Genomic DNA, 15,816 nt, shown 5'->3' on the forward strand with positions numbered 1-15,816 from the left:
CTCCATTGGTGCCATAGACGTTGATCTACCTGATCTGAACATGCATTGACTGTCCATTAATAACTTAATTTCATCAATGAAATTATCCATCCTTGTGACAAAGAGTTTTTCAAGTATTTTTGAGAACTGAGAAAGCAAGGATATTGATCTATAGTATTATATTAGTATAGTATCTATAGAGTATTTTTAGAGTGTGGTATTAGTACTTTTACTTAAGTAAAGGATCTGATTACTTTTTTCCACCACTGGCAACACCCCTTCACATTACACATTATGTATATATTATAAAAAAAAATATCATTATAGCTTCTTTCAGGAAATGTGTGTGTTTTACCTCCATAGTCTGGACCAACATGGCGATATGGGAGAAGTCAGTAACCTCAGCAGAAGCCTCCAGAACCTGAGAGACCATATGGCTCCACTGTGAGTAGACCAGCAGTGGATCCTGGAGAATGTTTCTCAGCCCCGACTCGGACTCTGAACACAGCCTCGTCACTCTGCATTTCACACTGCAACATGAGCACACGAGACATATGCAACATAGACAAAACAACATTTTGGTTATAAAGTTATTTTAAGGGAAAATAGTTACATAATGTTGTTTTAAAGCATGGATTTAGTGTGACAAACTTAAACTAGCCGTTTAATTTGGGCTTTTATTGTGAAGAATAGAAACGGAAGGAGTGAAGCTAGCGTTATGTGCTGTCGTCACCGTGGATGTATTATAATAGGTTTTTACTACGGGAGTTAATAATAATAATAATAATAATAATAATAATAATAATAATAATAATAATAATAAAAGTGTGTGGGCCGCCTTGGTTCATGCTGGTTGAGATTACGGAGCCTTCATGTTTTTACTACAGTAGTTTGCGTGGCTGAGCTCAGAGGTCTTGGCTGGTTTACTTTAGATTCCTTTGAGACTGTTTAGAGCCGTACAGTGCCTCCCCCCCCCCACGTAATCCAGTGAATGACTTTATTCAAATCCAGGATTTTGGGGCGATGATGTAATTTGAAGATTCATCCAAACGTAAAAAAGGTATTATGTGGCCACATGTGGGCCACAGTTCAATCCAATTCAGTTTATTTAAGAAGGGGACAGTGCAAATTAATAAAACGCATGATTATACTGTACATAGCTTAAAATGCCAGAATTGGCCTAAAGGCTATTTTTCATCTGTAGTGTCCCACAAGGTTTTGACTTCAAGGGTTTTTAAACAATGGTAGGATTCTTGTCACAGACCTCTGATGTTCTTTGACAACAGCCAGGACATCATCTGAAAGGTGGCGCGAGTCCTCCGAGAACCTGAAGAGCTCCTTGAGCTGAGCCTTGAGTAGTTCCACTTGCGACTCTTCCCCTGCCAGAGTATTCCTCACACCCTGCAAGACAAAAACACGGAACACAAGCAAAGTGAGCTGTTCATATCATATATCATACCATTCAGACCATAAATAGTCAAAAAGTCAGCCTGCTAGTGTTACTTCGGATTTGAAGTTATAGGAAATTCCTGGCAGACACAATATCTCTCTGTTGGCTGAAAGAACTACAAAAATGTCAACAAACCTTTGGAAAAACGACTGCGGAGTGTGTCAATAAAAACCCAACAATAATACATTCATTCAGCCATAGAAAAAGCATCTATAGACTGATAATGACGAATAATGGTCACCACATGAACGCCGTTTGATGGAAAGTCAAAAGCTTTACTGGATATGTTTAACCTGCTAGGAAAAGGACATTAAAGGACAGAATCTGTCATTTCTGTTGGCGATATGACTATGATTCAAAATTGTTCTGTAGATGTATTCAGGCCGGGACTCTCATCAAATGTGTGAAATTTGGCAAATATCTGACCATGTGGAGTAGAGTTACAGTTTTCTTTTTCATGTCAAAACATCAAAATGCATTTTCAACAACAATACAATAAAACTGTATTTTCTTTACGGTTAGGGCCATTACTGGAGCATGTTCTATACAATTGTTTGGCATTTCTTACCATTTACTGTCTATGCCAATTCTCAGTAGTAAATTATTTCAGCTACAATGGCATGTTAACAATTTAGATAAACTGGAGTTGTTTACAATCCATTTCAGGTCTAAAACTAAAAGTAAAAACAGGTTTTGTCGCAGTGAGGTGACAGCCCGTCTAGATTGCAGCAGATGAAAGACAGTTGAGTCCAACAGCTCATTTAGCGTTCCAGTCACACCCAACAAAAGCAGCTCCACGGGGTAGGTTTCTCTTTCTAATCCTGCAAACATGTACATCAAAACATATGAAAGCTAAACTCCATAGAGGCAAAGTTTGCCACGTTCATTTCCCACTTTTCCACAATACAAAACTGCTTCTTAATCCATAGCCAGCGGTTTGCCAGACAAAGACAAAGAGAGGGATGAATGTGGCATGTGTCGCAGTGTGAGTGACCCAGATAGAAATCATAAGGAGATTGTGACTCTACCACACCTATCTGAGGAATTCAGTGGATCCACTAAAGTGATAAAGCAGCTTCACTGACAGGGCAGCAAGACTCCAGTGCGTCAGGCATGTGAGATAAGGTTGTAAAATATACTGTGATGGAGAAAAGAATCCAGTTAAGAGTCATCATGTCAGGGCGCTAGGCCTGCACAATTAATCGTGATTCACCCCTGTTCGCAATTCAATTTTGAAATGACTTTTTTTTTTTCTTTTTTGATAGGACAGCTGAACACATGAAAAGCAAGCAGTTAAAGAGTGTGTTAAGAAATCATTCCGTTTTTGATACTGTACTTAAATTGGCAATTGACAAACTCCATTTCTCTAGAGACTGAAGCTGTAGCATGTTGATTGACATATTTTAATTATGTAAAGACATGTTCAAGGAGTTCCGATAGAGCCTGTATCAGGGCCATATTTAGTTCAATGTGTTATATGTCACTATTTTTGGTAGCCTACTGTACTTAAATGGCCAGTATGTACTTTATTTTCTTAATTCATTGAAGCCTCTGTGTTTACAGGCTTGTGGTGATGCTCAATGTGCTATAGGTGGCAAAAAAAAAAAATCTATGTTTGGTACTGCCAATTTGTTTGGTTTTGTCATGGTTCATGCGTGCAATAAACATTACACTTCGTGAGAAAAAAATCGTGTGGGATTTCCCCCTTTCTGGTCTACATGTCCCTGCCTCTGCTGAATTAGTTTTATCCCCAGTGGGGACAAAATGTAGCCCCCCCCCCCCCTATAATAATGGTAAATATTCTTTAATAAAGTTATTTGTTTAGGTAAGCTGCCTTCTGAGTATCTTTGCAGAGTCTTATCCATAATCCACATAGAAAAGGTCTATTTTCATTCCAGCTCTCAAAAATTCACTATATGCTGCCATATTGGTAATCGGTGAATATTTTGCCTCTAAAATTGGTCGCAAACTCAAAAATCCCATTCTGGTCAGGCTTATCTTCCTTGTTGGTAGTCCTGTCTGCTTCTGCAAACTGGAGGTGTGCAGTTTAACAGTATTCCTACTAGGGATGCACAATATTAGGAAATATATCTAATTGCGATTATTTTTTAGTGATATTGCGATTGCGATTTGATTCACGATATTGGGGGGAATGATCATTTTTGTATCATTATTCTCATTTTCATTGAAAAAAAAAAAAAAAAAAAATTAATTGTGCAGCCCTAATTCCTACACACTCTCAGTGCAAGTCATATATGTTATACATCCACCTGACCGTAATATCTCCAGAACTGTCACTGATAATTTTACCTTCTTTTCGGTGTATTTGCATTCTCAAGATTCATCTGACACAGAACTTTATGAGAATTACATCGCAGAAATACTTCACAGGTTCCTGCATCACTTGAGTAGCCACTGGGGCTGCACAATATATCGCTTTTTTTTTTTTTTTTTAAATCACAATCATGATATCAAATGGCACAATAAACACATTGCGAAAGGCTGCGACACATCGCAGAAGACACTTAGAGATCTTTTGTGCTAGTTGAAAGATTATATCAGTAGAAAACTGCACTTTAAAATGCAACTGTCATTGTTTTTTTATTGGCGCCTTTTATATTCAATTCAACTATCAATTTGTTCAATAAAAATGTTGGAAATTTCCTTTCATCTGTTTTAAATTCAACATGCAAGTTGTTGTATTTTAGCAGAACACTGAAAGCAGTAGAAATGCAGAAATGAGTACTCTTTAATAACTGTTCTTTATCGCATATCTTCCTCATATTGTGCAACCCTAGTATCCACCAATACATATAACACAATAGGTTTCCTGCATCTAGACTACATTTCCACTAAACTTTATAATACTGCTGATAAGTTTAGAAAAACCTACGGTGTATTTCCTCCACTGGCCCACCATCTGCTCCTCGGTGCGCTCGGTGCGGTCCCTGGCCTCGCGGCCCTCCTCCAGTTCCTGATCCAGCCCCTGCAGCAGCACCCTGAGGTGGCCGATGTCTTCTCCCAGCCGCAGGCATCTGGCCATGTACTGACTGTGGGAGTCCAGGTTGGAGCGCAGGCCCTCCTCCGTCTCACACAGGCCCTGCCTCAGCCTGTGCCAGCCCAGCCTCAGCTCCTCGGCCTCCTCCACCACCACCTCCGCCCCGGAGGGAGAGGTGTTGCCCCGCACCGCCTCCGCCACCCCCTCGATATGCTGCAGGGTCTTCTCCTCGCCGGCCACGCTGTCGTCCAGAACCTGGCACAGGGGCAGAGGAAGAAAACATTACAATGGATGCTGTAGGTGGAGCTGTCCACTGCTCCTAATACTTAGGCTGGGTTTAAATGCAGTAATTCAATTCTACTACATTGTACTGTGTGTATGTGACGAATAAGAATAAAGGTATAGAAAAAGTGCTCGTTTTGCCACTGACAGGCTCAGATTAATATTCTAAGTGTCTGACAACATTATGGAAAGGATTTCTAAGGAGGTCGACCTTTCTGTTAAAGAGTAAGATCCTTTTTTTTAAACATAAAAACAAACGTGAAATTGCGTTCGCTAAACCCAACAGAGGCCTGTACTACGAAGCAAGATTTGACGTTAACGAGGTAACTTCAGGTTCAACCCAGGGTTTTGTGTATCACAACGGTGGATCACTTGTTAGCGGGTTACATCGCCGTCGTCAGTGGCAAATGCATGATGCACATTTGCCCCAAATGGTTACATTGCAGCTCGATCTGTCTGCCGCTTACAGCGTTCACGCTTAATACTGGACCAATTTCAAAGACTGTTGTTCCCATCAGTCACTTGCACACAAAAACATAGGAAAATAGGGTTGAAAAAAACCCGAAATTACCCTTTAACAGGTAAAAACAGTGAGCGGTGGAATCACTCTTAGTATAACAGCTCACACGGTAAACTCACTATTATTTATTCATGGAGTTCACTGCATTTAATTCATAATAATTTCTACAGCACTAATTTCCTTAGCAGAACAACAGAGACATGTCAGACTCACCACTCTGCTGCTCTCTATCTTTTTAAAAACACAAATGCTGTTTTTTTTTTAATTTACTTATTCATTACCTTAGCTTTTTTTGAGAGTGGTTAAGTGGCCATAAAGAAATATAGGCCTATGTGTTGGCTTGGATAACAAAGGTAAAGTTGGAAATATATTTTACATCTTGGTTTCAAATCAAAAAGTATTTCTCTATAACATGAAATATTTGTGACGACTAAAATAAAGGCCAGTAGATAACAAAGGCCAGGTAAAAACAGTGAGTAGTGGAATTACCCGTAGTCTAACAGCTCACACGGTCAACGTACTATTATTTATTCATGTTCACTGCATCCAATCGATTATAATTTCTACAACACTAATTCCCTTAGCAAAACAACAGTTATGTCATACTCAACACTGTCTGCTACTTTACCTTTCTCTTTTTAAAGACAAATTCTGTTTCTTATATACTAATTCGATTTTAATAATTATAATTAGATTTTAGGATACTTTATGCCTGCTCTGTCTAAACGATACAGTTTGATTACAGGTCCCATGGCATGAAAATTTCACTTTGAGATTTTTTAACATTAATATGAGTTCCCCCAGCCTGCCTATGGTCCCCCAGTGGCTAGAAATGGTGATAGGTGTAAACCGAGCACTGGGTATCCTGCTCTGCCTTTGAGAAAATGAAAGCTCAGATGGGCCGATCTGGAATCTTCTCCTTAAGATGTCATAAGGGGAAAGGTTACCTCCCCTTTCTCTGCTTTGCTCGCCCAGAGAACTTGGCCCACCCATGAGAGAGAGAGAGACATCATGGCTTGCAAACAAGTGAAGCATGGCAGTTGGTCTGTCAATGTTTACTTTGGTTTGGTCAGCAATCGTACTACTATAGTTTCAACCATTTATCCACTACGTTTAGCTAATTATTTCAATCATTTAGTCAGTACTTTTAGCTAAGCATTTCAGCCGCCTAGACAATACTTTTAGCTTTAGCTCCAAGTATCCGGGGTTGGGAATCACCGCTATAGACCACTCTTATTGGATCCATTTTTTATGCTCTTTTGATGTCATGCGGCACCATGAGGATAATTATAATTACTCTCCCTTTGGTTGGTACTATTGGAGTTCAAAAATGCATGTCACACAGCTGGGAATATTTATTCAAAATCCAAATAGAATTCTCTCCCATTTCTTGCTGAAAATAAACGGATAAAGACTAAATAAAAAAAGGTTTTGAGAGATCAAACAGCAGCTTCCTAATTCCGCTTTAGTGCGTCTCACTTGTAAGGCTTTGAGCTTGTTCTCGGCTGTATCCTCCCTCTCCATCAGATCAGTTAGCTCCTTGGTCTTTGACAGCAGCCAGGACTGGAACCTCTGAACGCAGCCTTGGTACGTCTGGTGCTCCTCCGCCATCTTCTGAAGCAGTGACAGACGCTCCTAGCACAGCAGGAGAATATTTAGCAGCGCACTTGTTCAAAACCAATGAACATCTATCAGCACACATCACAGACTTCATATTTGTGCATCTGAGCGAGGAGCGTGAAAGTGAAATTGTATTCTCCTGTGACACTGAGATCTGTTGTCTGTTATCTCAACTACAAGACTTTTGATAGCACGTTGATATTTTAGATAAGAACACAGAGATTACCAAAAAGAGAGTTCAGAGGCGGGAGGCGCTTTCAGAAAACATCATCCCGTACACAAAGCGTTATTTAAATCACAACATTCCCATTTGGAGTCAAAAGTGCAGATTTGCCAGCAGATGGTGTGTTCACGTGAATGCATGATGTAGGTTAGGGCTGCTCGGTTATGGACGAAAAAAAAAAACCTCATAATCACAAACCACGAATATTTAACACGATTACTCGTTGACCTTTGGAAAGACGTTGCATTTATTTAACTTAAAAAACAGTGAAACAGTTAAATCAACAGTGAAAACACAGAACTGTGAAATTTCCCTTTATACTTTTCCCGTTTGAAAGTTGGTTTTTTTCCATTCTGAACACAAGACAAAATAGGAGTTTACATACAAATCCCGATTACAATGTTGATTAATTGCACAGCCCCAATGTGGGTACATAAAGATGGATGTGGATGTAAAATCTGACAGCCTCATGGACGGGGAAAGCAGCGGGCATGCATTTGTTACTGTTGACTAATCCAACAGTATCTCCACTCTGAATGTTAATCATTCCCGTCTGAAACTCTGAAAACAATAATCTCTCCCTATGCAGCATCTGGATTTGCTTATAGATATACAGAATAAATATCATCGCGCTTTTCATTAACCTCAAATGTATGTGCAGTTGTGTGGCTGAGGGACTTGCTCATAGAAAGAGTAAAGTACACAAGTAAACATGAATTAAAGATTGAAATGATTGCTGTAAATGTAAACTAAGGGATCGCTGATTTGTGGGCACTGTATGCTCACTTTGATTCAACGCAGGGCTGTGCAACTCATCAAATTGTGATCATGATTTAGATCACAAAAATAATGTAATCGCAAAAAAACAATTAGTTTAAACTCTTATTTTGTCTTTTGTTCTGAAGGGGAATTCAAAAGGTTCAACAGGAACAATATTAAGGAGACATTTCTCAGTTCAAGGTGTTTTCACTGGTCATTTGTTTAACAGTTTCACTGTTTTTTAGGTTCAATTAATGCAACATCTTTCCAAAAGTCAATAAGTAATCGTGTGATTATGATTTTTTCCCAAAATCAACCAGCCCTAACTTAACATGTCACTCGACATCAAATATAATGCGAATCCCACTAACACAATCACACGCATACGTAGGGTGGGGCATGGTTTTGATTTGAACAATTCTGATTTCAATTCCGAGTCTTCCTTTCGATTCCGATTCTTTGAGGGGTGGAGTTGAAACAAATTTTTGTTATTTTGATTCAATGGTGATTTACAGTTTTACCCGGCTTTTTCAACGTAAAATAAAGCCATTTTAGAGCGCCGCTTACTGTGCTCCGTGGCTGCAACACAACAAGCAAGCGGAAGTACGCTGGCTGCCACGGAAACCCAAACTTGCGTGTGATAATTTTGGAACCGATCGGACTCGAATTCGAGTAATTTTTGAAACTATTCCAAGTTGGAACCGGTTCTTGATAGGGATGTCCAGATCCGATCACGTGATCGGAAATCGGGCCCGATCACGTGGTTTCAGACTCGATCGGAATCGGACGTTACCTCCCGATCAGGACTCGGATATATATGTATATATATTCTCATTATTTTTTAACACATCTATAGTTATGCGGTGGCACAGAGTTAGACCCTTTTGACTCCACACAGAAACAGCAACGCGTGCGGCATGACATCACTTTGTTCCAGAGACGCTATTGGTTAAATGCCGGCAAAGTAGAACACGGAAGCAGCTTGAAGCAGAAAGCGCGAGTATGTCTTATGTCTCATAGCAAACTGTGAGATATGTAACAGAAGTGCTCTGTTTGTTAACAGAGTTGTTGAATGTTAAAATAAGGTGAATTAAATAAAAAATAAGGAACATCCTGGATCTCTTTTTTCGCTCTTCTTTATTCTTTTTTTATATATTATAGAAGTATCGGATCGGGACTCGGTATCGGTAGATACTTAAAATCAAATGACTCGGACTCGAGGACAAAAAAACCTGATCGGGACATCCCTAGTTCTTGATGCCCAATCCTACGCATATACGGCAAACCAGATAGCTTCCACCGCACCATAATCTCCTCTAGGGAGTAGAGATACTAGAGCTGGGCAATATGGAGAAAATCAGATATCACGATATTGTTGACCAAACACATCAATATCGATATAAATATTTTTCACAATGAGATTTTAGATAAATAATCATCAACAATGTGGTAAACAGTTTCAAGTGAAATTATACAGAAAAAATAAATATTTGTTTTCCAGCTATATACTGACTGTGAGTTAGTATGTGCTTGTTCTTATCAACGTGATTTTATATCACAATGTCTCGATATATGATTTCATCACGATACGATTCCATTGAAAGACGATAAATTATCATATTGAATCATTGCCCAGCCCTACTGTATACGTGTGTGTGTGTGTGTGTGTGTGTGTGTGTGTGTGTGTGTGTGTGTGTGTTTTGGTCTTCGTCGATTAGTCATTCTTTTTAGTCTTTCATGCTGATAAATTTATGTCCAAAAAACTTATGAGTACATTTCTGTTAAACGCAGTATTTAAAGTGGTGCTTTTTGCATGATTCTCTGTGGAGAAACTTTTTACAGATGGTAAATGGACCGCATTTATATTGCGCATCTAGTCTTAACGGCCACTCAAAGCGCACAGATCTGTCGATTGAATCAACTGACCGATTCGTCGACAAAATCATGTGAGTGTTAGTCGACTAAGAACTTCTTTAGTCCAGGACAGCCATAAAAATGACAGTCTCTATTTCAAGCCACCGGCATCGCAGCAGACAGTGTTTCTCGAGCTCTGTGCTTCCTGTTACAAAGAAGCTGTTCCTCATTTGTTTTAGATTAACATCCTTTCACTGCATGGTTCATTCTAATTTTCTTCCTGCGAGTATTTCTTTAGTTCATCCATTAAATTGTCTTCTCTCCTCTACTGCTCAGAGTGTTATTAAAGTGTTGTTAAAGTATTATTCTACGCATGTTCTACCAGCTAACTTGTGTGCACTTTCACATAAACCACAAGCCCACGCACCATACATCCTTTCCACTAGCATAAGCAGAGCTGTCACAGACTGGGTGCAATGCTCTGATCACTGACATGCACAAACAACAGTACATGACTTATAATTACTCCAGTTCAATCCATTTTGATCTATCCATTTACATGTCCCACAAGCACTGCAGTCACAGCCTACGCTCCCAGGCCAGAGCTTGGCAAAAAGGTTTTTTCTCTTTTTTTTTGCCCCCTCTACTTGGAATACACTGCAGCAGGATCTAAACCTGTCCAGCTTGATCCCGCTGGGAAAAAAACATCTTTGGAATCTTGTTCTTGCTTTTAGTATTCTAAGTCTACTTGGCACTTTCGTTTAAATATTGTATATACTATTTGGTAAATCTTGTACGTACTACTGTAATCTGTCTGTCTGTAACTGATGTTGTGTATTGTCCCAAACAGGTCTCTCCTGAGAATGACACCCTGCGTCTCAATTAGATTACCTGTATAAATAAAGGTTAAATAAATTGAATATACAAAACACACACACACACACACACACAAGCTACCTATTGGACATCTTCCACATGGGGTCCGTGACCCCTAGGGGGTCCTCAGAATTAGTTTTTCAAAAATTAAAATAAGTCTGAAAATAATTTTAAAACATTGACGATAAGCTTACTATAGGTAAGGTAGCCACTATGGTAGCCATACAGTTGAGCTTAAGGTTTTACTGTGCTTTCCACATGTATGTTTAACGTAAAAACATGGTGTATGAAGAGTGTCCATTTATTTTTCATCCATGTGTGAATGGTTTAAAGAAATGCCATTAAACCAGAGCATGTTTTTCTCCCATCCCGTAATGCTGTGTGGACTAGCCAGACCTTGTCCCCGCAGCGCTGTTGATGAAGGTCTAGCAATGACCAAATAAATAAGCCCCTCACCTCTGCTCTGTCTCGGACGTCGTTGTAGGCCTCCTGCAGCCTCTCCTGGGCCTGGGGCTCCACGCTGGGGTCCTGGGTTCGGTTGTGGAGCGCGGCCGCCTCGTCCAGCAGCCTCTCCAGCAGCGCCGCCTGGCCGTGGATGTCGCTCACCACCACCCTCTGCTGGTCCACCTGCCAGAGCTTCTCCTTCACCCCCAGCTGCAGCTCCACCCCGACATCCAGGCCGCGCTGCTGCCGCGTCAGCCACAGCTCAAACTCCTCGCACGCCTTCAGGTACTCGCCCCAGTGGAGCCACACCCACTCGATGCGACTGGGGGGAGGGGAAACACATAACATAGGTGTGATTGGCAAAGGACAAAAAAGCAGGAAAATATACGGCGCACCCATGACGCTGCGACAGCCCCCTCCCCCCCTCATTTTTAAAAAAAAATAAACCATTAAATGGCACTTTCTGGAGAGTTTTGTGCAAAGAAATGGAGAAATTGAGTCTTACATGATATGTAGGTATTAGGGCATTTAGCATTTACATTACTGTTAATCAGTCATCACTTGATCACACATTGCATTACCTTGTTATAATATAAATAATAATAGTGCCACATGAAGAGACAGTGCAGCATATGACAGTAGCAACAGCTGAGAAGATTTGGGTCTGTGGTGACCAGGTCCACCTCACACAAACTTCCTTCTCCTATTCTCTCTCCTTACTACCACACCCACACCCACACCAGCCCACATTACCACGCCCATGCAGCCCCACCCACGGACATTTACGGATTTTTAAACATTTAATGTAACTGGCAAACAATGCTTTCTACTTTTTAAAGAGCACACGTTTATAACAAATTTTTATTTATGCCGTTTGTATGCTGTTACTGTCATTCTCTACAGTATGTAGGTATGTAGTATGTATGTTGTCACTGTCTGTTCAATTGTCCGTGTTTCTCTGTTGACACTGTACATATTAAGTTATAACTCTAACTCTGCAATTTAAATGTTTTTTATGGCTGTCTGTGATTATACTTCAGGGTTTTTCCTTGCTCAGAATTTGTCTTTTGATGTGTACTCCTATAGGCCTACACTTCGCATCAGGCGTTAAAACCAACTGTACCGAATTAGACTACTATTTAACGCGAGACGTTTTTAACCGCTAATAAAACTGTCTCAATTTAATACTGATGCCGTCAGACGGCCGCGCGGACAGACAGCAGTCGGAGTTCCGGCAGAGCTCTGCGCCGGTCAGCAGCGGCTTCTCACTGTACAGCCGGTCCCCCAGAGCAGCATGATCACCGGGAGGGTACAGCCTGAACCCTGCAAACAGAGATCCCGTTTGAAGGTGACATGCTTGATTTTGACTGAACGTCCCAATTTAAGTACTCACCATCGATCGACTGTTAGCTTCAGCTGGCTAACGTTAGCTGTCAACCTCCCGACTAGCTAGTGATCTAGAAAGGATTAGCCCTTCAGACCGCAGTGGACTTCAGTGGACTCTCCATCCAATCTCCCGACTGGACCTTCGTCTACCACAACTGCCGGACTCTTTCAAATACATGTACTCCCTGTCTCCGCCGATCACTTGGTAGCGTTGGTCAGCTGTCAGCTTACGCCAGCTAGCTTCTGTTAGCTTTGACCGACTGACGGCTCGCCCAGCACATCTTTTCGCTGTAGAGCTCTTTTAGCCATGTTTCCCGGCTCAACACTAAGATGGAAAATGGTGCTCCTAAAATATTCCTCACTGCAACTTCTCAACGTCATCTGCTACGTCGCTTCAGCTTGCATTGCCAACATAAAATAAAAATATTGTCCCGTTGTCGGCTTCAGCTAAGATAGTTCGCCCCCACACGTCCAAAATTCTTATTCAAATAACCTTCCGCAACGATTGCAGGCTCTTTGGTGGAGCTCTGCTTTGAATGAAGTTACATTGTGACAAATTAATGTACCACTTGCGGAGTGATATGAAGACATGAGTCAGAGGCACAAAAAACGTTGACAGCAGTGACCGGTCATTATGTTTACCAATACCCCCGACCTGTGCCTTGCGACCCCCCCCCCCCAAAAAAAAAAAGAAAAGCGGATTTGCATGATTTACGAGAGCTTCATTTTCAGGTCAGAAAAGCCGGATTTCCGGAATTATCCGGAAGAATCACACCCCTGACATAAAGAAGGGGCATTCAGACCCAGAAAAGTGATTTTTTTCCGCAGGGTGGTGCGGAGGGGGGAGTGTCACTGAAACGGCTCAATTGTGTGACGTCCTGTTGTGTTCTTAAACCCCCCCAACAAAGCACAAGTAGACTTTAGATTTCACAATTAGTTTTCCGTCAGATCGTTTATAGATTTCGAATTTTCCCGAACGCACTTGGAAGGCAGTTTTATTACACAGGAGGGAGAGAAAGAAAAGAGACGAGTGAGACATAGCGAGTGCTTTGTTGTTGCAGGAAACATTTGGCTCCCGGTCAGTTCAGTGCTTGGGTTTCGTTTTTTTTCACCCTCATAGTGTTTTAAAACTTTCTTGTGGCAGCAACAAAGGCAGTGATGTTTCCCCGTTTCCTGTACGGGACTCTCACACACGCCTCTGATCGCTGGTTACATAATAGGCCACCGCAGCGTGACGTGAGGTTGCGTTTCTCCAAAGTTGAGTCAGTCTCAACTTTTCACCACAGGAACCATTGATTGGCAAAGCCCCACAATTTAGTCAAATACTGTAACCAGCATGTTGATACCAAAAACAGGTTTTAAAAAGGCATATGAAACTGTCAAAGAGCCCCTATTATACTTCTTTTCAGCATCATAGTTGTACTCTTAGAATAGGTTTACATGCTTTGATGTTAAAAAAAAAAAACACACACACATTACGTTTCTCATACTGCCCATTGCTGCAGCTCCTTCACCCAAAACACTGTCTGAGCTCTTGGCCCGCCTTCCCAAACAGCCCAGTCTGCTCTGATTGGTCAACCAAATTCAAACAAGCCACTGGGCGGGCTGTGCTTACTCAGGCGACACCTACAGGTAGCACATAGGAAACACTGGGCTGGCCTCACTAATTGAGGAATTTCAAACAGAAATGTGGGCGAGACGTTTTCTGGCAGCTCCATTTGGAGTGAAATGTGTTTTTTTTTTTGTTTTTTTTGTGTGTGGACCAATTACCTGAAAACACACATCCGAAGCTATTCGAAACAGAGCTTTAACAGCCTAACTGTAAAGGCAGCCAAAGCTGGCCTGGTCCACCTGAATGCGGCAGTGAGTAGGCTGCACCTGTGACAGTGGATGATATAGGTGCAGGTCTCCTCCCACAGGCTTTTCAGGTCTTTGAGCTTGGCGTGGGTGTGGTTCCTCAGCTCTTCGTCTCCGCTCTGCAAAAGGTTCTCAGCTGCCACCAGCGCCATGTCCATCTTCACACGACCCTCGTGCTCCGACTGATGGATTTTCTACACATTAAAGTAGAACACAGGGAGTAGCATTATAGTCGATATACAATGTTGACACGGTGCACGGTATATTAGGCATTAACAAAACTAAATAATACTCTCAAACGTGAAAATGACTGCGAACTACTTAGAATGCGAGGATTGACAGCAGCTTTCTCACACATGTATCATTAGTGCTAATATTTCTTAAAATTAAGACCACATGTCCCATAAACCCCTTCACTTTCTGTTACTCTTCCTGCCTAGCATCTTTGAACGAAAATAACATGTTGGAAGTTATTTCATTTTTAGTTCACCTGAGATACTATATATATATATATATATATATATATATATATATATATATATATATATATATATATATATATATATATATATATATATATATATACACACACACATATCAAGATATATATCAAGATATATCAAGATCAGATATATATAGATCAATCATATCTAAGGTGGTTCATCTTCCATGGAAAGGGGAGTAATGTTACTGTACTGTCGTTCCCGACTGCACTTGAATGCAACTTTATTTCAGAAGAGAAGGAGAGCAAGAAAAGAGACAGATCGACTGTTCTTTGTTGTTTGGCAAACATTCAGCTGGACACTAACTCCCGGGGAGTTCAGTTTCTGAAAGTATTGTATTAAAAATGAGGTGAGTTTAATTCACCTTCTTATGACTGAGGACATATCTCAGTTTTTTTTGTAAAATGACTGTGTCTGTGTCCATAATTTCTTAAATTTGTTTTGTGTATTTATCTACTAAAATGGAAATAGGAATAGGATCCTCAGATACTGTACCCTGCTTGAAGACCAGAAGCTGCAGCTGTCCCCACTCTGGAGTCTAATGACAGAGTACTCCAGCAGCAGCTGGGGTCAAAAGTAAAGGGTCAAACAGTAACCCCCTGTCTGGACCGCAAATGCACGTTAGCATAGCGCTCGCGTGCCAACAGCGTTCTTGAAACACTGAAGCGACTGTCTATTAGGGCTGGTTATCCCCACTGATTTCCCGATTCGATTACATTTCCAATTTGATTCTATTTCCGATTCAATGTCGGTTTGGGATATTTCAGTGGCAAAACCAATAATGGATATGTAAGGGACTCTACAATTGTACAAGGTTCCCTCTAACCTGCTGCATTATTAAAACTATCAATGTTTACATTAAGAAATTGACCCCAATACATGAATGTACTTTTTTGTTTAACATGAACACACAATAACATGCAGCTCTACAGACTCTACAGTCAGGGAGTATTTAGTGACATTAATTTAGATATCTTGAGGTAATAGTCAAGGGACCCCTTTTAAAATGTCCATGCCAGTTTATCCCTTGCAAAAATGTAGCCTCTTTGGAGCGTTATTTACCCC

General features: G+C 40.8%; 1 protein-coding gene across 2 annotated transcripts in view; it reads right to left on the minus strand.

The window, feature by feature from the left end:
• Positions 1-15,816, minus strand: part of syne3 (spectrin repeat containing, nuclear envelope family member 3) — a 62,743-nt gene that overhangs the window by 40,522 nt on the left and 6,405 nt on the right. For both annotated transcript variants that reach the window (XM_031321449.2, XM_035994987.1), the window contains exons 3-8: positions 14,270-14,442; positions 11,018-11,327; positions 6,709-6,864; positions 4,323-4,682; positions 1,244-1,380; positions 335-509 (exon numbers count right to left, since the gene is read on the minus strand). In XM_031321449.2, the coding sequence (XP_031177309.1) occupies positions 335-509; positions 1,244-1,380; positions 4,323-4,682; positions 6,709-6,864; positions 11,018-11,327; positions 14,270-14,442 (1,311 nt within the window). The remainder of the gene's footprint in view (positions 1-334; positions 510-1,243; positions 1,381-4,322; positions 4,683-6,708; positions 6,865-11,017; positions 11,328-14,269; positions 14,443-15,816) is intronic.

Source organism: Sander lucioperca, chromosome 18 (genome assembly GCF_008315115.2).
Source record: "Sander lucioperca isolate FBNREF2018 chromosome 18, SLUC_FBN_1.2, whole genome shotgun sequence".
NCBI classification, from domain to species: Eukaryota; Metazoa; Chordata; class Actinopteri; order Perciformes; family Percidae; genus Sander; species Sander lucioperca.